This window comes from Gymnodraco acuticeps, unplaced genomic scaffold (genome assembly GCF_902827175.1).
Source record: "Gymnodraco acuticeps unplaced genomic scaffold, fGymAcu1.1, whole genome shotgun sequence".
Classification (NCBI taxonomy): Eukaryota; Metazoa; Chordata; class Actinopteri; order Perciformes; family Bathydraconidae; genus Gymnodraco; species Gymnodraco acuticeps.
The window spans coordinates 1,369,526-1,394,765 of NW_022990526.1; the positions used below are offsets into that span (position 1 = coordinate 1,369,526).

General features: G+C 41.6%; 1 protein-coding gene across 4 annotated transcripts in view; it reads left to right on the top strand.

Moving 5' to 3' along the window:
- Positions 1-25,240, top strand: part of LOC117553372 (neuropilin-2-like) — a 112,591-nt gene that overhangs the window by 51,423 nt on the left and 35,928 nt on the right. For all 4 annotated transcript variants that reach the window (XM_034227264.1, XM_034227266.1, XM_034227265.1 and 1 more), the window contains exons 5-11: positions 1,038-1,193; positions 1,289-1,458; positions 6,345-6,500; positions 16,378-16,522; positions 20,693-20,868; positions 21,719-21,892; positions 23,169-23,313. In XM_034227264.1, the coding sequence (XP_034083155.1) occupies positions 1,038-1,193; positions 1,289-1,458; positions 6,345-6,500; positions 16,378-16,522; positions 20,693-20,868; positions 21,719-21,892; positions 23,169-23,313 (1,122 nt within the window). The remainder of the gene's footprint in view (positions 1-1,037; positions 1,194-1,288; positions 1,459-6,344; positions 6,501-16,377; positions 16,523-20,692; positions 20,869-21,718; positions 21,893-23,168; positions 23,314-25,240) is intronic.

The window sequence follows — 25,240 nt, forward strand, 5'->3', positions numbered from 1 at the left end:
AGCCGCCACAGTGCGTTTGTGTTTTACTACAGTGGCTACTTAACTCATTCCAATCAAAACTGTCACATATCCAAATTATGAAGCTATGAAGGGGGGCAATGCCATTGGTTTAACTGTCTGCCTGAGCACATACTGCATGGGGTGAGGCAAGGGACAAATGTGCCTTCTATTATGGAAAGATTGAAGTCATAAATAAAGTGGGAGATGGAGAAATAGCACCGTTTTTGCCTGTAAGCTACAAATAATAAAAATGAAACCCTCCAAATAAAATCTCATTTATTCAACCAGAATTACATACAAACATGGGTTATTTGTTTATTTACAGAAATCATCTTGGTGGATTTGAGATTCTCTTCTCTTTGTCTTTTGTTTTCTCTGTCCGTGCCACCATCAAGAAAATAGTTATTGCCGTTATTTGCTCAAGAGCCCTATTTCAAATATCCACCCGCTCCAACAGGGTAGTAAGAAAATCAATAGCGCTGATCGATTGGAGGCTATTTTCTTCCTCTTCCTCCTCCACAAGGCTCCTGGTGTGTGTACAGTATCTATGTGTCTGTGTGTGAGAGGAGTCAGGGAGTAGCAGGATGAAACTACTATTTGTGCTCCCACCCCACACACACTCACACCCCAGGGCTATAAATCATATTCATCTGTTTGTGTTGACACATACAAGTTGTGGTATTAGAGAAGAGGACAGTGGAGGAATCACTTAGATCCCTGGATTTACACACACATATACTATATATAGTGCACATTGTAAAAGCATGGCAAGGCCAGAGATTGAGTTTATGAACATGAAGGAATGAGAGGCGATGACATGAGAGGGCAGAGCGATGAGAAGGGAGTGATAGAGATAGTGAGAGAAAGGGAAGACAAGCAAACACATGTGAGGATAAAGGGATTGATAAAGGAATGAGATGTGATGTCTTGTGTTACCAGCATCATGAGTTACACAATAAAAACAGCAAATGATGAAATGCATAAGTTGCCGACAGATAACACACTGACCAATCCAATACATCTTGTCTGATCGACAGTGGGCCCTCTGATTGGTCGATACTGTGGGATCAGGGTGCCTCCTGAGATCCAATCGTCCACTGGGATTCTCTCTCTGGCCTTCCACACGGACATGGCTGTGGCTAAAGATGGCTTCTCGGCTCGATACAACATGACTCACAAGGAAGTCAGTGAGAGTAAGTCTAATTTAGGCTTTTTATTTCACGAAATACTAGAATATTGGAAATATCTCTTTCTAAACCTCCCTCTCTCCTGCTCTTCCTCTTCTTAGCTTTCCACTGTAGTAATGCTTTCGGTATGGAGTCAGGAAAGATCACAGATGACCAGATCACAGCCTCGTCGAGTTTCTACGATGAACACTGGCTGCCTCGACAGGCCCGACTCAATTACCATGACAACGGATGGACGCCCAATGAAGACAGCAACAGGGAGTTCATACAGGTAACAGTTTGTCCTCAAATGTACTTTAGCTACCTGGAGCTTATTTTGTGTTCATTATGACATGGCCTCATTGAGGCATTGTAGCCCCAAACGAGCTGTATTTTCTAATGTATTTATGGCATTATAAAAAAGACATACCAAACGTAATACTCAAATACATGTAATAACTACATAACCGTCCACAAATCACAAATAGAGAAGAAGGAAAAAGGAAAAACAGGAAGAAGCCTCCCCCCAAAACAAACAACAACCATAACTTATACGATTGTGCTAACACATATTGGATACAACAACCATGTATGTGGAAGGTTACAAAAAAGTTCATAAACTTAACTTAAAAATATACAATAATACAAAAATAATTTCTTGGAGAAATTCATTCTTCGTGATACGACACAAATCCACGATCCCAATCCTGGAATACAGAATCTTATTCCTGAAAAAAAGTTTACTCTGCCTAAACTAAAAACAGATTCTGCTCCTACTTTAATAGCATCTTTTCTCTTGCGTTGACATGTCGCACATAATAACTTCACCACAGCTATATTTGTGACAGCGTATGTTGGAGAGAGCGAGAGAGAGTGAGTGGGAGGTGTAGTGATATCAAGGTTTAGCAGCTAGATGCCTGGGTAAAGCATTGTTTCCTGTACTTTATCACAGTGCCAACTTCCTGCCATCCCTGTGCCAAGCTTGAGTTATGAGGCTGTCTGGGTGAGAGGGGAAAGGGAGTGTGAGGTTCACTCACCCCTCAGACAGAATGAATTCCAACCTGCCTGCAAGGCGCTCTTCAGAGTGAGGCCTTCTATAAACAACAGATTATCTTGTTGGGTGTCACCTTCCTATAGCCTTGCGAAGACTGCGCACAGGTTTTGTTTTTACTTTGCCTTTGTGAAATAGGCGTCAACTCATGATTTCCCTTCATTAAGTTATCAGTTTGAACCTTTCCTGTACTCAATGTCAGATGTGCCGAAGGAGTTTCAAGAGTCAGAAACTCTCCTCATCGCCTGAATCGTTTCTTAGAGTTCGCCATCTGGTTCAGGATACCAGCGAGAGCCTTTCTGACTTGTAGCACAATAACACCACAAAAAAACTGGCACAAAAAAGCCTTTCTTTTGTGCAGCATACTTTTTCTATCTTTTCTAAAGCCTGTGATTAGACAAACCAAGAGATGCTGCTTCTGAGTAATGATCAAACGTTTCCTCAGTGTACAGAGACAGTGATAAATGAGTGTTTTGCTCAAAGTGGCAAGAACCAAGCAAGCCCTTCTTCTGTTAATTTGTTGGAACACATTTACAGATAGCCAAAGACAAATGTGGAAAAGAAGCAGTAGTTCTGATTGTCAGAGCTCCACTGGGGCCGATGTCTGGGCCAGGCAAACACAGGAAGGGAACTTGGCCAAGAGACAGCATGAGGCCAAGGCCCCATCAGCTCCACGCTTCCTTCCTGTTTCACCTCCAGTGCAGCTGACAGCTCACTCTCTCCGGCCCATACTCTCAGAATTAGCTGACATTCTTGATCAACATGAATAGCTTGAAACACTCCATATTTCTTGAATGTTTTTCCCCTTTATGTCAGATTGCCAAACTGGTCCTCTTAGCCCATGGATAGACCCCGGATTTAAATGTGTATTATTCATCTGCGCCTGGAAAAGCCATGGCCAGAGGCACTATGTTTTGGTTGTCCATCCGGGAACGCAATATCTCAGGAAAGCCTGGGGGGAATTTCTTAAAACTTGAAACAAACATCCATTTGGACTCAATGATGAACTGATTTGATTTTGTTGCTCAAGGTTCAGGGTCACTCTGACCTCACCAAACAAGTATCCAGCAATAACACAATCATTAATATGCTTAAACCATAACATTATGATATTTATGACAAACATACAAACTCCAACTTAACTGATTGGTGGAGGCTTTCAATCACAAGTCGATAATTCTAATTGTTCATGACACATCAGATTTGTGCCTGAAATTGTCTTGATGGTTGGCTATAGGCTTGTGCTCCTCTCATGTAGTCTCACTCTGGTCACCGGTGTTGTGGTGAGGTTGCTGCGTTCCACTGAGGCTCTCAGCTGTTCCCCTGCGTTAGCACCTAGCAGAGAGCAAGGACCCTGCATTTGTGTGTGTGTATGTGTGTGTACTTTGGTGTGTAGTTGTGTATGTGTGTGCGTGCAACCTTCTTTCTTGACAAGCAGCTGTCATAAATGCCAACATGCCTCTCTTCCTCGCATCATGCACCCCCTGGTCTCTTATAACTGAGTGTGTGGGTTCATCGGTACATGTCTCTGTGTGTGTGTGGTGTGGTGTGTGTGTGTGTGTGTGTGTGTGTGTGTGTGTGTGGTGTGTGTGTGTGTGTGTGTGTGTGTGTGTGTGTGTGTGTGTGTGTGTGTGTGTGTGTGTGTGTGTGTGTGTGTGTGTGTGTGTGTGTGTGTGTGTGTTTGTGTGTGTGTGTGTGTGTGTGTTTGTTGATATGTGCCCATGCCAGTCAGGCATGTGTGTGTGGCTATGTTGGTTCAAGGGCCAAGTGTGTGGTTTAAATCTCTCGCCAGGGCACTTAGTTCAATTCCATTCCATATATTTGTTTAAAGATATTTATGCATTTCAGCCTTTATTTGAAAACTGACAGTGCACCTCAGTGTCTTTCATAATCGTACTTGTGATTTGCAACACAAACCTATGATGGACGACAGGTGCAAACGCGCTACAACGGTCCAAAACCTTTTCGTTAGGAGAAACGCTCTGTAGTATCAAAAATTATGCAGATACAGAAATGCAAATGTGCCAAAACACTTAAATGAAGAAACATCTTCACCAACTTAACAACACAAGGGCACTCACTGTCATCGTTGGCACAGTTTGCCAGTTTCTTAACAGTAGGTTATTATGCGTTATATTTCAAATGACTTGGTTAGCTAGGTTAGCTAACTATATTACAGCAGCTATGCAATAATATCGGAAGGAATCATGCGATCACATTGTTAAAATAAGCCAATAAAACTTACCTTTTCAGTTGGCCAACTTCATAATGCCTGAATGTCAACAAGCGCTTGATAGTTTCCCCGTTTCAGTTGTGTTTTGAGCTTATGTAGCGTTTCTTTTATTTGCAGCATTTTGCACTTGCATTTGTTGTAAAGTTGGTGAAGATGGTTTTTGCATTTGCATGTGTTTTGGCACATTTGTGTTTTATATTTGAATTGTTTCTGAAGCTGCGTTTTCGGAGCTGAGTTTCTCCAAGTGTATGCTTTGGGCAGTTGTATCATGTTTACATCTGATGGCCACCGCACATATCAAATCCCACCCCAATAAAACCAGTTGAATAGGAAATGTAATTAAAAGAGTGGTACTAGATGCAACAATGGTCCCGAGGCTAGTATCAAGCTCGGGCATTGCAGTTTTATGTCATGTCATTTAACCACTTGGTCAAGGAGCTCCTATTCCAATCTTTCAGTTCTTTCTGGTATGGTCTAGTGAGGTGGTGTGCCGATTGATGATACGCGTTTCCTGTGACCTCCGTTTGTTCTAACACTCTGTGATTGATGAGAACCCTTCCTTGGAAAGCGCACTTAGGCGCCTCTCTCTCTGGAAGGTCGCAATCTATCGCTCTATGAGAGCTCGATAGATAATCTCTCTCTATATCTCGCTAGTCACTCTCCTCGGTCTCTGGTCTCTGCAGTGCTCTCCCTCTTACTCTCTGTCTCCTCGGTTCATCTCTCTCTCTCTCTCTCTCTCTCGCTCTCTCGCTCTCTCTCGCTCTCTTTCTCGGTCTCTTACTCCACACCCCTCCTCTTCTCATCCATTCCTCTCCTCGGTTCCGGACCATCGATTAGTTGTCTTGGTGGATCCCTGACTGGCCGTAAGGGTGTGTGTATGTGTGTGTGTGTGTGTTGGAAGTAATCTAAAACACCTGTCTCGCTGACAGATAACAAACGCAGCATTTTACCTCCCCCGGTGTTTTGTACTATACCCCAGTGGGACATACGGCACACTCTCTCACGCACACACAACAATTTCTGATTAATCTACAGGTTTCAACAGCTCCAACAGGGGAGAATAAATGTTATAACCTACAGCAGAATCTTTCTCATCTTCTGCTCTTTATTTGTCTGCACCCTCTCTCTGTCTCTACACCTCGGCCTTGTTGTGTTAATAAGGACTTGGATCTCCAGCTCATTTCCTAACAGAGAACATGATTCATGTAAATGTAGGGCTTACACATGTGAAGTATTCATGTTAAACAGTTGCAGATGAACCTCAAGAAACCCTAGATTTTCTATTACTTTAAATGTATTAGAATATTTGAAAATACATGTTCTATTACTTTTAAATTTGATATAGAGGGCTTCATTGTTCTGCTTTGTCTACTCATTGTGGGCACGCTAAAGGAAAACAAATGCGTCTCTACTTGAGTGAGCTGGAAATTAAGGATTTTGAAGCTCGCATTAAGCACACAATGCTTGCCATGTATAATGCAACACAGCCAGCAGCATGCCGGACACGTAGCCTATAGCATCCACAATCAGGATGGGGAGGTGATTATGGCTATTGTATGGGAGGAAATTAAAATGAGCCCCAGATCATTACTATCGATCTGCCAGGAGAGGGCACGGAGAGGAGAGAAAGAAGGAGATGAAAGTAGAGTGGAAAAGGTACGAGATGGATGCTGATAAGTTCAAGTGTATATTTATGAGGTTATGTCCATCTTTTAAACAAATTGATGTTTTAAGAGCTTCAACCTGAGGGCATCTCTTAAGTGTATGACCTGAGTTTTGGGTAAGGTAAAGATTCAATTGAGATCAGATAGGGTTAGGGTCAGCTTGTTTGCTATGTTTTGTTCATGATGTTTTTAGTCTTTGATAAATCCTCCTTTCTTCTCCCTGCCAACAGGTGGACCTCCATACTTTAAAGGTGCTAACAGGCATTGCCACCCAGGGCGCCATTTCAAAGGAAACTGAAAAGGCTTACCATGTCACTACCTTCAAGCTGGAGGTCAGCACCAACGGAGAGGACTGGATGGTCTACAGACATGGCAAGAATCATAAGGTAGGCCCCGACTCATTAGCTGACTTGTTTATTTTTTAACAATATTTTATATGCCAGACTTACTTATTCAACTACACTACTAAGCGATGGAAAAGGGGGGATGTCAGGTCAACAATATGGATTTTGAACAAAACAATGGGAATGGCATCCCAATTTTAACAATGTCTCAAACAAATTACTTTCCCATACAATAAAACTGCATTTAAATTACTTTACGGGGAAGTGTGGTTACTTATGGATGGTAAATGATGTAATTTGAAACAAAACAAAAAAACATGTTTAGCTTAAATTAAATAAGTATGTTTTTGTGTTTTCAATTATTGACATTATAATCCAACAATAAATATTTTATTTTAAATTCAATTGACAATGAAGTATTGTTGAATGTGAACGAAATCTGTAGGTAACCAGCTTAGCCTCCCCTGACCCTCACCCTAATCCTCTACAGCTCAGACTTACGCACAGACCATCAAACAGCAGATGCACAAAAAACACAAAGTAGTCATGGCTAGAGAGAGTCTGGAGGCTCTTAGGTGACAAACATGCCTCGACATGCACACACGTGGAAGGGGCAGAGAAACATATGAGACGGAATAAATGAAGCAACACTTGACCACAAGCCCAAACTCCAACCGGTGTATGCAATTACAGCCATTCCATTTCCACCGCCGCTCAGTTGGCTTCATTTAAGGGTTTACGACCAAGCCAGAATCAGCACACGTCTCCAAGTGATACCTTACATCACTGCAGAGTAGACTGCAGAGTCTGCTTTCCACATCCCATCTGGTTTCTGTTACTCACCGGTCAGAGTTCTGCCTAGTATCGACCAGGTTGGACATGTTTGGAGGCTGTTTCTTTCTCTCAGCGGTGTTAATACACGATGAATCATCATTGAGTGTGCTGCAGTATGGGGGTCCTGGTAGAAAACGAAGCAGACATTACTGAGTTTCTTTAAAATGGTTTCAACTGCAATTAAAGTAGAGCAGCGTTCCAGTGGTTGCGGCTGTTTTTTCCATCACGGCCATTCTCCCACCACCACAGCGGTCACATATGTTTGTTCTGCGGTCTAACGCCACGTCTGGCTTTGCGCTGTAAAACCCTTATTCCTTCATGAACACTTAATACATGCACACACACTCAGATGCATGTGTACAGTGCAAATGCTTACTTTGCTTTGAGAAGGAAACAGGAGATCCAGTCTAACCATCTGGGGATCCTCTGCGGACTGCGTATGGCTTATGGATGTAATTCCCAGAGAAATGATTGATGGATAAAACACAGGGGTTGTGGAGAAAGGCAGTCAGGGAGAAAAATAAATAAATAAATGGATGGATGATAGAAGAATGAGGAGTGGTGAGTGAGTGTAAAGGTAGATCAGGTTTTTTCATTTTTAAGCTCAGTAAAAATTAGATTGTGTTATTTTAATTGGTGAAGTGAGAGCACGTGAATTCACATCTTTTTTTAAAAATGGGGAATTGTTCAACAAATCAATTGATCAATGAATCCACCCTGAAATCACATCTGTTGTCAGTCAAATAGAAGTATTCTGCTGACCAATTATTGATGATGTTTTAAGGGCTGTTGTTGTCACCGCCCATAATCCCACAGATTCCTGGATAACCCTTGATAGCTGCTTCAAAGCTGAATGCCAAGAGAGACGCAAAAGGGTGTGTTGCATGTGAGTGTGGGTCTTTGAGGAGGAGGAGGAGGAGGAGGAGGAGGAGGAGGAGGAGGAGGAGGAGGAGGAGGAGGAGGAGGAGGAGGAGGAGGAGGAGGAGGAGGAGGAGGAGGAGGAGGGGTTTAGAATAAATCAGCAGTAGCTTCTGGTAGAATATCCCTCCCTTGTCTTCCACACACACATTTATGCGCAACTTCAAACCAACGGTCTATTGAGCCCCCATGGTGAGACAGTCTGTGCAGTAATCTGATGGATCAGCCAAGGGCCGTCAGACCTTTCTTTTGATCAAATACTGTAAAATGTACTCTCATTTCTACATTAAGGATACAAACCAGATGTATATTAACAGTTTGTTAATATAGGCATCTATATACGCCTCTTTATTCCAAGAGTGTTCCGACTAGTCCTACTATGCTGTGATTTACAAGTAATGGTCGCCTTCAAGCATCTTTGTGATTGGAAGAAATATGCTAAGATTTTAAGGAGTGTTCCCTATCATACATGTAGGGTTAGGGTCTTTGAACAGAGAAGTATTTGGATATCTACAATTGAAATGGACTTAAGTATACATTTGACAGGCTTTGGTATCAATGTCATAGTGCTGCCTCTGTCCTGAGAAAGAAAGACATAAGAAGAAGAAGAAAAGGGCAGCAAGAGAGCTTGAAGAAGACGAAAAGAGTGATGGTCCTTTATCTGATGTTGAAATGATGGTGTCAGCATCTTTGGGCCGTTCTCAGCTGACATGCCTCAAGCGGCCAATCAGCAACGGGTTTTCCGTTCCCACTGTTAATATTTAGGGCATAAATGAGAGTCTGTCTGTTATGTTTGAAAGAAATAACTCAACAGCAATGGCCCAGAGGATCAAGTGTTTTAAATATCGGGCGTGTCTGCATTCTCAGGATAATCCAAGGAAATTGTTTTCATAATTTAGAGCAGATCCTGGATCATTCCATGTAGGGATAAAGCATGTCAATGTACACAAAATAGCTAGTAAGATTCATTTTAAGATCAAGTACATTTTCAAACAAGGCAAGGGATATCTTTGCTTAACTTCTTGAACCTGCTCTGAACTGTTCCATTATCCATCTCTCGCCTGACATTTTCATTCACTCACCCGTTCACTAGTTCTCTCAAAATCTATCTGTCATCAATCAAATCCTCCTTTCTTGTCTCCACGCTCACATCTTCATTCACCTCATCCCACCACTCTTGCTCTCTTTTCTACCCCTCCTCCTTTTCTACCCCCCCCCATATGTTTCTGAGAAAGTCATCAGGATATAGACGGGAAAGTTAATGCTGCTCGAACAAATGACTTTTTGTGCTTGGTCTGTGTGTGAATCTGGAAGAATTATTGAATTAGTGTTTTATGAGCAAGAGGCATGAAAGGAGGACAAATATGAATGGGAGCCTCATGGGTATTTAAAACAAAAAGTATGAGCATGCCAATCTTTCAATGCTCATGCAAGACACAAATAAACAACACATACACACACATATGCATACTTGTTGTATTTTACCATTAGTCTCAGATGAGCAATTCTTAATAAAGCAGTCACCGTGCACGCAGAGACACACATTCTGGTTTTAAACATCTGGAAGCCAGCCCATGTGTCACACAGCATCAGGATGATTTGTGTGATCTGTAATGTATTTGATAATGTCATTAAAACCAGATGGGACATATGGAATATATGTTATCTTTTCAGAAAGTAGCAAAAGTAATATTCATACGGCATTCGTTCCTACATTACACAGACAGCTCACAAATGACAGGTACTAACTCAAGGCATTCACCAGAGAAAGAGTGGGGAAAGCAGACAGAAGGAATAAGACACATGGGGGACAAGATTATATAAAAAATAAACAATTGTTATATAAACAATTTCAGAGCCAATTAGCTGTGTGTTTTCTCAACAATGTATTGTGATTCAATGCTTTGTTAACAGAGCAAAGCTATAAGCAAATGTTTGCTTCACGTATGAGTTCAAAATGAACAGATTATTCCACCATTTTGTATTCATCAGGAGAATCTCAACTCTGATAGGCTTTCATGACACAGTGTCATGTGGATAATAAGAATCTCGCGCAATTGCACAACTTGCATCTATTTTCATTTTAGCATTGACTTTGTATGTATCTTATAAGTGTCTTTGACTAAAAGCGTCAGCTAAAAAAAAAGTAATATAATGTTATCCTTTAACCAATTTGTAGCTGATGTCTGTTTTCCCTTTTTCGCCTGTTTATCCATAAGTGTTTCCGTATTACTCTTTTCCTCTTTGTACTTTGCCTCAGCCATTATTCACATCCCCTCTTTACGATCGGCTCATGCCAGATGATTTGACTGCTCATGTGAAACATCATGAGAGCACCAACATGTGAGCACTACACGGGGATAATGACACTATCTGTATAACTGTTCCATGATTCAGTGCACTGAATTCTCCAGAGGTTATGAGACGTTGCCCACATGATGGAAAAAAGACAATCATTTTCTCTGACCTGAGGTCTTGAGTTGAGAGATTATGTTGTGTTAGTTTGACTTTTGGTCTGAAAGAGTCATAGACCTTCTGATGTAGAGGTACATTTAAGCACGACGTGGTACGAATGTCATTACATAGCCCCCACGAATCGCTGCAGGCAGAACACTGGACCTCAGCCAAGAACCGAAACCTCCTATTCCCACCTTAATATGTGGGAGGGAGGATAGATGGAGAGAGAGGGTGGGAGGTGGGAAACGTGGGTGGAATCGGAGGGGAGGGAGAGTAATCTTGATGAGTGGAAAGTTGGAAGAAAATTAAGAAAGGAAGAAAAGAAAACATAAGCAAAAGGTCAACCAGTCAGGCACCGTAGTGATAGCGAAAGGCGGAACGGAGCGGCGCAGAGGGAGGAAGAGAGGTGGAAACCAAGGGGAGAAAAGGGAGGTTCATTGGCGAGCAAGTGAGTGAAGGAAGAAGGCAGAAGGGGGGACAGAAAGTGTTCACAGGAGAACCACGAAGGAGGGATGGAAGGATGGAGGAATAATGAGAATAGCAGACAAGGGTGTTGACCACAAATCCCTCCAGATAGATCAGCAACACAGCCTGTAAGAATGTCAGGAGGGGGGAGAAATTAAATGAAACGACAAGAAGTGGGAGGCCTCAAGGAGGGGAGGCGAGGTGAGGGAAAGGAAGCATGGGGGCCAGGTCAAAGGGTGGAGGGAGGAAAACGTTTGTGACAAATGACGGAAGAAAAGCAGGGAGAAAGATAACCAAGGGGGGAATCTTAAAGGTGCCACTTGGTTTGTGAGATGTGTGGATTGGTCACACACACATACCAAGATTCAGCTGTCAAATGCAGGCTACCTCCCAGAAGTCGTGTGTGTGTGTCCTTCTGTGATGAAATGAGAGGAGATGGTTGGATGTTTTACTATTTTATAACTCTACGCACACACACTCATAGAATGGACATTTGAATAATTCAGCGTGTCTGCGCTGGTCCTGCCTTGGTGACTGACTGCGTTACGCTGGCTCACGACAGGGCAACACACACACACACACACACACACACACACACACACACACACACACACACACCTGTCCTATTCCTTCCCATGAGGTGAGCATATTCGTGGTGGTGTTATTTTTCGATCCTTTAGATACGCGTTAGACTTGGTTTTTCACCTTTTGACTACAAACCAGAAGCAGCTATACACAATATGTGTTCTTCTACCCTGCACACTATTGTTATTCAGCAGAGGAAGTATGTAAATGAAGGAGAACACCGTATTCACTCCATGTTTGTGACCTTTGACTTTCTCTAGGAGATGAAAGTACTATTTGAATCGAGAACGTTTCTCTTTTTCTAAATGTTCTTATAGTGTTGGTTTTGTATTAATGCCTCTGCTTGTTGGTGTGTGTGTGTGTGTGTGTGTGTGTGTGTGTGTGTGTGTGTGTGTGTGTGTGTGTGTGGTGTGTGTGTGTGTGTGTGTGTGTGTGTGTGTGTGTGTGTGTGTGTGTGTGTGTGTGTGTGTGTGTGTGTGTGTGTGTGTGTGTGTGTGTGTGGTGTGTGTGTGTGTGTGTGTGTGTGTTTGAGAGAGCGAGAGAGAGAGAGAGAGAGAGAGAGAGAGAGAAAGGGTCTAAAGTTAAGCATATGTTTACCCCAGTGATCCTGGTGTCAGCTTGCCGTGTCTCTTAACAAATGGGGAGATATTGGACCTTTTACAAACCTGCACAAAACACACATATACACTACACACATGTGTACACACACCCAAACAGAGCTGGGTTGCAAGTTGATGTCCATTAGCTGATTGTTGCACAAGCCTTATAGAAAAAGACTGTTAACAGTTTTAAGTTTAAGACCTCAGTCATGCTACATATCCCCTTACACCTCCTCACTGTGTGTACTCTCACCTACAACGGCCCAAAAATATATTCACTTTCAAGATGCAAATAAAAAAACAAATGAAAAAAAAGGCTGCAAGAAGCTCAAAATGGAAACGGTGACACTATAAAGTGAGGCACACAGCTGGGACTGGAACGCTTGTTGACGTTCGGTGATTATAAAGCTGGCCAACTGTCACTATCACTGGAAACTAAAATATATGTTTTATTGACTTATTTTAACAATGTGATCGCATAATTCCTACAATATTGTTGCAGATTACAAGCAAGCTAGCTAATGTAACAAACCTAGTCATTTGCAATATACTGAATCAACACTTACCGTACAATTATGAAACAGACTAACTCGAGAGTGGCAGTTGGCCAATTTTATAATCCCCAAAACGTCAACTCATCTGCATAATAACATGCTAAGATGGCCAAGCTGTACTCTGCAGATGTCAACCTGATTTGAGTTCATCTTAACTTAACTATTGGCTGTTTATCAAACATAACAGATAAAGGGTTACACACTGTGCACGTTATGTGAGTGATCACTTCAGCGTGGGTGGATAACACCAAAATGGGAAGGTTAAAACTTGAGATAAAGTCACACAGCTAAATAAAATATGCACACACAGAAAAAGCATATTTGAATGTTGACAGCAGGGTCAGGTTGGCATTGATTTAGAATATTTAAGAGACTTTCTTGGCAGTCCTTATGAAAGAAAATCAGCGTGTGAGGTCCTGACCTCTAACAGCAGTCTCTGCCCGCTTATCATCTTTATAGCCTGCTACTTATAAGAGAGATTTCAGTGTACTGAAGAGATTGGAAGGGCAGCCGTTGCAACAGTGAAGTGTTTGCATCAACAGCGGTTGAATCGCAGCAGCAGCTCTGTTTGGAGGCCCTGAGCAAAGCTGATAATAGAGGGAAAAAAGAACAGCATGTATACAGAAGGGCAAACACACACGCACACACACATTCTGTTACCAATTTCAACAGCTGGTAACGGACATTAGCAAGGTTATACGTTCACATAAACACAGTTGCACATGAAAAATCTCACACACTCTTATACACATACATTAAAGCACATACATGTGTTTGTGAATGTGTGTGTGTGTCCATGCACAACCTTTCACTGAGAAAAAGTTCCATCGCGCACCGAGGGAAATCAGAAAGCACCCACCAGCCCCTAACTCCTTAGAGTCAGACTTCATAATTACACTCTTACACACACACACGACACACACTTGTAATTACAGTCCGCTTCCACAATCCCATTACGTATTTTGGGGCCTTTAGGCGTTTTTCCATAATTTAACTGGTCACAGTTTCTGGTATTAAGGTTTATTGTAAGGGCATGAGTTCACTGCATGTGGCTTTGTAGCGTACACCCAGTGGGCCATGGGTTCAATGCTCAGCTGGCCCAGCAGCCCTGCTCCCGTTCCTGCAAGTTCCTTTCATCCGTATTCTGTCACCCCTGACGGGCCCTGCAATTTAATGGATTGGGAACTGAAGGAAAATGTACACACAGAAACACTCCAAAAACTAAGAAAACATCTATAAATGAGTACCCAAGCAAGTAATTGCAAGGCCTTTGGCTCCGTTGAATGAGGTTCTCTGTAATAAACACACCATTCAGGACTGATGTAACATAATAGAAAGAGAGTTGGAGACACCGAGGGGTAAAAAAGGCCTTTGAGGTTCCCTAATAAAAGAAAATCAAGAGGATAGACTTGTTTTTTTTGATAGCGGTATCGAGGGAGAGATGAAGTGGTGGAGACGAAGACAGACAGTAAAAATGATAGGGAGAGCAGCAGAAGACACACTGTGATTTCCTGTGGTGAGCCCAATAAAGACGGGAGTTTTAAAGAAGGAAAGACGTGACACTGTCAGATAGACCAAAATATATAGTCTCTGTGTCAAGAGACAAAAAGAGTGCTTCTGGCCATGTGCGCTGGCATTTCTTTTTCATCTGTTTTTGTGTGAGGAAATTACTTTGTGTGTGTGTTGAGTGTCGGAACTCCGAAGGCATTTTGTAGACAGTGTGTGTTCTGTGTGTATGTGAGACAGTATCATGTGTCAGTGCGCTGAGGGGCGACAGCGACTGTTTTTCTTTGCTCTCTGTGCGTGAAAGAGTAACAATGATGTTTTCCAGTGTGTGTGAGTGTGTGGTGGAGTCAAGAGGACGTGAGAAAAGGATGCTCTTCCACATACTTACACACTTGATTTATTACACACTGCATGCCCTCGGACTGTGTGTGTGTGTGTAGGGGGGTGTGTGGGGGGGTGTGTGCACTAATTTCTTCCTGTGTGAACAGAAGCAATATGTTCATTGTGTGTTTGTGTATGTGTGCACATAGGAGAAGAAGATGAGTCATGTTGTTATTTTAACTCATATAAAATACAACTATAACAATAAAACTGTCCAGTGTGAACTATACAGTAAATATAGTTGCTATGGATACCTGTTGTTAAAAAGTCCTTGTTCTGCGAACTGATTTACACGCTACATATTGTTGACCATGAAGTTATATTTGAGTTGTCCATGTGACTGTTGTCATGACACATCTGTGTATGCACGGGTTATGCAAACAACATAGACTGTCAACTAGAATGCCACCCGTAGAGAGCAGACCTCCAACAAGGCCAATGGTGCATTCACATGCCCCACGGATTCTCCCATTTCCCGAGTGGGGAAACCATTCTCTTTATATTAGTTAGTGAGCTTTAAGAGGCCCTATTATGCTTTTTGGTGTTTTCCCTTTCATGTAGAATGTTATATAGGTTTTTGTGCTTTAATGGTCTGCAAAGGCTAAAATCCCAAAGTTCCCTCCAGAGGGAGTTTCTCTCCCCCCCCCTGCCTTAAACTCCTTGGTTGTTGCCACCTGGTTAGGTGGTAACAACATGGACGCTACAAAGAGAATGTGTTGTGTTTTAACACCACGATAATATCTGTTTCGGAATTGTTGTTCCAAAAAGCGTTCCTATTTATTTTTCTATTCAGAAACAAATGTTTCACACACCACATGAACGAAGCACAAATTACTTATCTGGCACTATGGATATCAAGGGATGCCATGGATCCAAAATGTAATGTGTTCTTCCTTTTTCCATGCTACTCCGTAATCCTGCTGACAGACAAACAAACACCCTTGTTTTAAACTCTATTGTGATGAATTAAGCTAAGCTAAGCTAAGCCAAACATATTTGAACTACAACTTCACATTCAAAGATGATGTCCTTCTCTTAAATCCTTTAATGTTTGTCTATATTCTTTAAATATATTATTTCCTTACTTGGCCTAAGTGGAGTCAGCAATGCAGTTGTTTGGAGATTGTTTGTCAAGTTTTTGTGATATTAGCAGGCAGAAACCAAAAAGCAAAAATATGTAAAGAATATATGTAAAAAGTGTGATCATTTTTGCATGCAAGTAATCATAAACCAAAGTATTGAAAATGTGCCCATTTGGACCTGATGATGGCGCTAGATGAAATGAAGGGATTTCCAAAGTTATTTTCTGTACCACATTTCATAGCAATATATCTTATGGTTATATTGTTATATAGACATTTCACTCAGGACAATAAATGGGAACCTCATGTGGGCACTGAAAAAAAAAAGTTTGGGAAATGTTCTTCCAGTAGGACGGGGATCACTGAAGTCGTTAGGAGACATCGTCTGGGAACCATAAATGTCAAGAAATGTCAAGAAAATCCATCCAATGGTTGATATATTTCTCCTGTGTCACCTCTCTGCCCTTCCCGTACAGGGTAAAAATGGAAAATCCCTATAGTCATTAATGCAACATCATTCATTTTGTTCTCTATCTAGGTTTTCCATGCCAACACTGACGCCACAGAGGTGGTTCTCAATCGGATCCCGCAGCCGGTCCTGGCCCGCTTCGTACGCATCAAGCCCCAGACGTGGAAGAACGGCATCGCAATGCGGTTCGAGCTCTACGGCTGTCAGATCACAGGTAAGAAAGATTCAAAATATTTGATGTAGAGTTTCTCAGAGTTCTTCCCCTGTGGGACTCACCCTTGTAAAAACACAGTTGCGGTTTATACCAGTGATATACAGGCTTTTACACCCGGTCAGAAGGTGGGTCACGGCAAAAATAACTCCCTCAGAAAACATTTCCTGGAAATAAAACAAGCACGAAAATGAAAAAGGCGTCTGTTCTCTCCTTATTTACATAACCTAATGGTAAACAATTCAGTCATTTGTCCATCTCCTATTCATACTTCCCTCCCATCCATTTCTCTGTCTTCCACATGCACACCCACTCTCATGTGCACTCACACTCTTGCCCTCACGCTTTCATATACATATCCTCCCTCTCTGTCTCCCACTCACACACACACAAAAAGAAACACACTCGGTCCTAATAGAATAATACTAGAGTGTGATGTGTGGGTGATAACATCAGAGAGTAACAGGCTCTCAGCTTTCATCTGCAGCCCTGGCAAACAAACACGATTTCAACCAGCATAATCAGCTCAATACTATAAATAGATACAACTTAATTAGACTGTCTGTTTGTGTGTGTGTGTGTGTGTGTGTGGTGTGTGTGTGTGTGTGTGTGGTGTGTGTGTGTGTGTGTGTGTGTGTGTGTGTGTGTGTGTGTGTGTGTGTGTGTGTGTGTGTGTGTGTGTGTGTGTGTGTGTGTGGTTGTGTGTGTGTGTGTGTGTGTGTGTGTGTGTGTGTGTGTGTGTGTGTGTGTGTGTGTGTGTGTGTGTGTGTGTGTGTGTGTGTGTAACAGAAATGGTGAAAGAGAGACAGTTTCAATCCATTTGTGTGTGTGTCCCAGCTCCACTGTATCATTATTGGGTTAGTGCCTCTCTCTGCTACCATCATAGGGGCCATTGAGAGGGACAGATATGCTCTTATCTAGGAGGGCTATTTCAGCACCCACACAAATCACACCCAAACAATATGATACTGTGTGTGTGTGTGTGTGTGTGTGTGTGTGTGTGTGTGTGTGTGTGTGTGTGTGTGTGTGTGTGTGTGTGTGTGTGTGTGTGTGTGTGTGTGTGTGTGTGTGTGTGTGTGTGTGTGTGTGTGTGTGTGTTTGGGACATGGCATTAATCAGGTGTCTGCCTGTTTCTGTGTACCAAAAGCCTATTTTTGACCCTGTTTTAACAGCAGAAATTGCACCATGTATCCCCCTACTCCCAGCAGTGAGGACCCATTCAACCCTTTTTCTGATTTCCTCTGTATTGCCCATCTCTGCCGCCTTGTAATGTCTCAATCCATCAACGGTCTGAGGGAAAAACACTGACTTTATATGCGAAATCTTGATAGTTTCGGACTACTTTGGCTTTTGTTGCAGGGTAAGACAGAGCATCTAGTCACTTTAGAAGTGTGCAGAGTGGAAATCATGCCACACTTTCAGTAAGATATGTCTATACAGTAATCTGCAGAGAAACTTTATAACCAGCCATACCCGCTAATGGCCATGCAGTATCTCTTCCTCTGCCTTCCCTCTGCAAATAGACATATTTACAAGCTTGTGCCAGAACACACTGCCAGGGGGATGTGATAATGCCTTACACAGGCCTATAATGGCAGACATAAAGCAGTCAGTCAGTGACATGTCATTAGCTTAAATCACACTTTTATGTCTCTCTCTACTTCTTTTTTTGCACTTTCTACCTATCCCTCTTTAATGTTTTTTCTCCCCTCTCATTCTACTCTCCCCTCTGTCCTTCTATCGCCTTTCGCTGACAGCTTCCATTCCCTTTTTCCTCTCCCTGTCCCTCATGTTCCCCTCCCTATCCCTTCCCCTAAATCTCCCTCTTGTCTCCACCTCATACCACTCACCGTTCCCCCTTCCTTAATCCCGTTTTATTTTACCCCCGCAGCACCTATCAATCATTTATTTGTAGCACCTTTATCATTTTTTCTCACCAGGCTTATGTAGTGTGCAGGTTTCTAAATCTTTATAAATGTGTGTGTGTAGCCTTGTGCATGTGTATCGGCTAGGTAGAGGCTCACTGGTGGACTTTTCAGCTTTTGTGAGACCCTGTTATCATGAAAGCGCAGTGTGTGTGTGGGCTAAAACATCAGAGCATATGCAAGGGAAAGTGTGTGACTATTCAACTTCTATGTGAATAGAGTGTGTTTTAAGAGCTCTTTTCAAGTGTGTGATATCTAGCTATTTCTGCAATCTCCAGAGATGATATTCTCAACAACTCCCACCTGTATTAAAAAAACCCTGCTGGAATGCAGATGCCTAAGCAACACAAATAACAAACATAGAATAAACACAACAACAGGATTTTCTTGTGGCCTTCCATCATGGCTTAGATGCTGTTGTTTATTGTCGATTCATTATTTACCACAGTGAGGCGTGTTCGCAGACGTCACGCCATTAAACATTCATCTCCATGTGGACTTGAAGAATGTCACCATCAATCACCGTCACCTTCACTGTCATCCTGCCTCTCCCTCCTCTCTTTCACTAGCATCTCCCTTTATCTTTTCTCACCCTCTCCATTCACTTCCATCTCTCTATTTTACCTTTCTGTCTTTCTCTTCATCTCCTCCTTGTCCTTCAACTCCTCTTTCTCACCCCTTATCCTCAACCTTCGGTGGCCAACAGGTGCTAACGTGCTAACAGCCTAAAACAAATGAAGAAACATCTTTACCAACTTGGCAACACATGCACAGCATTTAGAAAATATTCACCAACATGATGAAACAAGCGCAGCATTTACTTAAAGCGCTGCTTTACAAAATGCTGCAACTAAAAAATGCTGCAAATTTAAAAAGAGCTGCAAGAAGATCAAAACGGAGTTTGGGGTTTATAATTGTTTTGTCAGTACATTTGAAATGACCTACGTAAACTAGCTAGCTTAAAGCAGGTGTGCAATAATAGGAATAAAATCTTGCAATCAAATTATTGAAATATCCAATAAAACCGACATTTTCGGTAAGTGTCCAGTGACAGTTGGCCAACTTTATATTTCTCGAAACGTCAACAAGTGCTCCGGTCCCAGCGGTGTGCCCATGTCTGATGTGTTTTGAGCTTCTTGCAAATAATAAACACTACTTCTTGGAAAGGCTGCTCATGTTCCGTCAAGTTGGTGAATGTTTTCTAAATGCCTCACGTGTTGTCAAGTTGGTGAAGATGTTTCTTCATTTGCATTTGTTTTGGCACATTTGAATATTTATATTTGCATCATTTTTGTAATTGCAGTGCGTTTCTTTCTTAAGAAATGTTGTGGTGCATTGGCACCTGTCCGCCACCGTCTTGACCTACCTTCAGTCCACCATTTTCAAATTAGAACGGTCATTTTCTTTCATTCCCTTTGTTATTGTTGTATGGTAATAACATATGCTGATGCTTGTTAGACGTAAACACATTTGCCAGCATAATAAACAGTATCCCTTTGATCTTCAGCATGCTCTCATTTACTTCCTCCATTTGGGAGTTCTCTGACTGAATTCCCCAGGAAGACTCCCGTTTTGGAAGCTCAGTTAAAGTTATGCATCAGCTTTGCAGCTGCGGGAGGGAGAAATAATTAAATGATGGAAAGCAGCAAAGTGCAGAATTGTACCAATCCAGCACCAAATCACACAAAAGGATTGCTTCTAGATGAGATCAAACAGTGATACTAACTTATTCCTGACCTTAAAGTCACATTCATTCATCAAGTGTAGCCAGACTGAATTTAAAAGCCAGAAAATCCAAAAGATGATAATAATAATGGCATGTACAATATATGTCCATTAACTTCCATCAATACTAACCTTTTCCATATAAATGTTTCAAATTGAATGTCGACCTTCCTGGCAGCCTTGAATTTAATTTTACATTTTCATTTCACAGACTCGAGATGTAAAATCAATCACAGTAAACATTTGGTTAACTATTTTGTCAATTGCATTTCATCACAGTTAACACAGTTTCATGCTGAGCCAATTTCAGTTGTCTACAAAGCTCAAACGCTAACCCTTTAATGCAAGAAACAGTATAATTTTCACATCAGACAAAAATAGGGGTATCTTTTTGGCAGCTGACTGTCAAATGTTGCTGTATGGATTTTCAGATGTTCTTTTCTACTATTGATTACATTATTTGAAAAAAGGCTGTATACAGCAGTGACGTAACATATTATTATTCCCTTCTCTCTCTGTTCAGATGCACCCTGCTCAGAGCTGCAAGGCATGTTGTCTGGACTGCTCCCCGACTCCCAGATCTCTGCGTCGTCCATGAGAGACATCCACGGCTCCATGGGGGCCGCCAGGCTGGTGGCCAGTCGCACAGGCTGGTTCCCCAACCCAACACAACCCATAGCTGGAGAAGAATGGATACAGGTACGTCACTTTGTCCTAAAGAGGGATGCTGGTTTTACAGTACTGGCTGCGTTTTTTCTAACATCAAAACAATTGTAGTAGGAGATCAGGGGCTACAGGTTGGGTTCATGATACTTTATCTGAAAGGTAACTATTGCTAGATGGAATGGGAGCCTCTTTACTAGTTCTGCTTTTATTTCCATTATTCTTCATATTCATTGGGTTGTAATTGCTGTAACGTAATTGTGTCAGAAATGTGTCATACCATCAAAACTGGGAGCATCTAACAAACCAAAATGACCATCATTAGCTAAAGCATCTGCAATGGCAACGACTGGTGACAAATGCTGGACAAACTATTATTTCAAAGCCCATTTAGGATAACGGGTGGGTGCTGGAATCAGTTGTAAGAAACAAAAGGTGTACAAGATTACATTGCAACGTGTAGGAATACTGAGAATAAACCATATGTCAACTGGAAGGGCACTTGGAGAACACATATGAAACATATTGGCGTTTCAGATAAGCTCCAAATTGTTATAGGTTCTCCCTTGGCCCCCATTGTTATGAAAGTAGGCCAGTCGTTTTTACCATTATCCTGACTGACAAATAAAATGCCCAACAAACATGACTCCTACATTGGACACCATTCAGAGACACCCACTAGCTTGTTATTCTGAATGTAGCCAGTTCATGAAATACCATGAAAATGCCCAAAAGAGCATTGTTTTTAAACATGGCAACTTGTGACAAATTCTATAATGAAAAACCAGCCTTGTGTTGGCTTCAGTGGAAGGTAGAGTCGCCACAGTAGGCAGACAATCTGGAAAGTGGTGGGCATCTGTGATGATGATGTTTCTCTGTGTTGCAGGTGGACCTTGCTGTCCCCAAGACGGTGCGTGGCATCATTACCCAGGGTGCAAGAGGGCTGGAGGGCAGCACCGGTGCTGAGAACAGAGCGTTTGTCAGGAAGTACAAACTGGCCCACAGCTTGAACGGCAAAGACTGGACGTACATGATTGACAGCAAGACTGGGTTTGCTAAGGTAAAGAAGAGGAACTGTGTTTTCTGACAAGTACACATGTACTCTCCTCTCTCCTGTTGTTACTGCCAGCTCTCCCTCATTTGTAGGTTATATATAACTCTGTTTCAACTCAGTCCCTCTTCACTCTCCCTGTCTTTCTCTCTCTTAGCCATGTCATTTAAAAAAGAAAAATACATTTGATTACAGCCTCAGCTCTGATAATAGTTCACTTTAATCACCTCACTCGTCTTTCTCCCTGCTTCTGCCTCTCTGCTCTTTCTCTGAGTCTCTTCCTCTATTTGTCTCTCATGGGTGTTAATTAAAAATGTCTTTCCTGCATCACCACTCAACACTCCTGGCAGTGTGACGCGAGACAGGGCACTCTCCTTTCTGAGACTCCGTCCTAAAACTACTAGAGCTTTTCTCCTGATGCTAAAATCCTGTTCTCTCTCATCTGCCTGTCCATTTAAATGAGCATCCTGGGAAACTCATCATACCGTTTTCATTACATTCTAGAAATGGGGAAATATAATTAAATTAATAAAACCAATATTGCAACTTTCACAGATCCCATATTTTGAAAAGATTGGAGCCAGTCTTGTCAGTTTTCAGCTTGAAATAAATATTGTGCTTTTTGCCAGAGGCTGCTGAGAGCCGCCTGAAAGAAATGACTTGAAAATCAAAGGAAACAAAGTCTGTTATTTCTATGGCACATGTCACACCGTGCTTTGAAACAATGCCGATTTGGATTGTCGTATGATTGTTGAGAAACAGGCTCATGATTCTGCTATTGTTTCTCAATGAAACATGGCGAAATGACACATTTAACAACCTCTGCAGCGTTGACCTTTTACCCTATTGTTTCAGGATACTCATGCTTTCTTCAGCTCAAAACAATGTTCCCACTCTGACAGATGCAATATCTATCAGACAAACGAAAGCTCATCATTCATTATATTGTATCTTAGAAACGTCTCAGACAGCTTTGGCATTAAGACAAACTCTAGGACAAACAGAGAGTGATACTGTTACACATTTTCCTTTCAGTCACAGCAGGGATCTTACTGTGCTGAGCCACAGCCAAAAAACAGCTGCCATCCGTAGAGCATGCAACAGAACATTACTATATTCTCAAATCGAGTGAATGGATCATAGTAAAGTGTTATTGTGGCAAAACTGGCGTGAAAATATCCTTTATACTAGATAGGAAATGCTGTATCTCACTTGTGATGTAAAAATAGTAGAGATCTCTCTATTAACGTCGGTATAACGTGCCTTTGCCCTGCCTTTTTTCTAGATTTTCGAGGGGAACGGCCACTATGATACTCCAGAGGTGCGCAGGTTCGATGAGATAGTGGCCCAGTTCATCAGAGTGTTTCCGGAGAGGTGGTCGCCTGCTGGCATCGGCATGAGGATGGAGGTCCTCGGATGTGAACTGCCAGGTAAGAACATGCAAGATAACAAAAGGCTATACAATACAATACAGCTTTATTTATAGAGCACTTTAAACCTGTACAGTCAAATAAACAAAACAGAACATACAAAACACAACACAGCACAGCTCACACAACATCAAATATAACACACCCAGAGAGAAACGACACACACACGCTGTCACATACACAGATGAACTCACAACTACAAGCTTGCAGGAATGAACACTTGTGGATGCACAAACAAAAGCAAACAAATACATACGTAACATCTGACCTTTTGTAAGAATTCTGACTTACATCTCAGAACCAAAAAAATAATTAGCTTTTGATCTAATGCCAAAAGATTTTGCACGTGGCCCTTATTCTCTTCCGTAGGGTATGGCTCCATAAACAATAAACTGAGAAATAAAGATATTGTAGAAGACACTGAGAGTATATGGGAATGTTTTCTGTTTCATAACAATACAATAGAAAAAAGCTCATACGAAACAAGAACACACACATCCTCTGTGTCCACAAATTCTCTTATTTGTTGTCTCTAGCGCAGCTCCAGTCTTTGTAATCGATGACATCATCGGTGTGATACTTATTTCTCCGGTTTCTTGCTTTGAGAGAGTAGCTCATATTAAGAAATATTGGTTGAACTTTCCTGGTCCTCGTTAATAACATACTGGAATTTAGAATTAAACATGTAGTCCACTAAACACATATTATCTATTATCTATCTAAATAATACACATTATTGTTATAATAATAATATGTCTGCATATATTACATAATCCGTAATCACAAACAAACCTTAGTGACGTAAATGTGATGCGTGCTTATGAGGATTTATAATGTGCGTGTTTGCTTTCTTTTTGTGTTCTAATCTGGTTTTGTGTTTGGCTTTGTGTATCTGTTTGTGTATAGAGTAGAGTAAGCTATACCTACTGTATGTACAGTTATAATGCATGTGTGCATGCACAGAGGTTAAAGTTAATCATCTTGCTCTATAGGAAGTATTGGAGCATGTCTGGACAGGGATTAACATGTCTAGGTCAGGGGACTTTCACTAATGGTGGCCAGCTGTGTAGTTGCACTATATTATGTTAATACCATGTAGCCTGTGTGTTGTGAAGGATTAGGTGTAGACAGGACATGGTCTAGTGAATTTTGGTATTTGTGATCAATCCGTGATCTCCTCAATGATTTGTGTAAAAGGTTGTTTATAAAGAGCGGCGGATGCAGACTGTCTGTATGTTTCTTTATTGAGCTGTGTGAGCTCCATTTATAACAATACGTAACTGTTGTGGGGAGCTTGTTAGCCGCGGCAAGCAAATTATTCTCAGCTGCATAATAACTTGGATTATGAAGCAGACCATTGTACAAATCTCCCCACATTATTAAACGTGAGCAATAAAATTGGCAGCAATACATTTTCTTTACATCTTAATATGAAACAATCAGTTCAGATAAAGTCTGAATATTGAAAAGCCTACAAAAGTAACTGAATTGAAATGTTTATTTACCAGCCTCTTTCCTTAGTTGAAAATGGGACATTTGAATTGCTACTGTTATGGCCAACCTCCTCTCCTCTCCTTTCCTTTCCTTTCCTTTCCTTTCCTTTCCTTTCCTTTAATTTTCTTTACTTTCCTTTATTTTCCTAATTATTTTTCCATCACTTGTCTTTCCTTTTATTTCATTCCTTTGCTTCCCCCCCCCCCCCCTTCCTCTTCTCATCTCTTCCCTCCCCTCTCTTCTTCTTTATGTGCCATCTGATCTTACTGCTTTACTCAGACTGTGATATGAGAAAGCTGAAGACAAGAACAGGAAATGACACGTACCTGTTCCCAGTGGACGAGAAGTGTCCTATATAACACACTACAGGAATGGGAAAACCCCAAAAAGCGAATAATAGGCTCCTTTATTCAGAGGTGGCTTGTTTGGATGT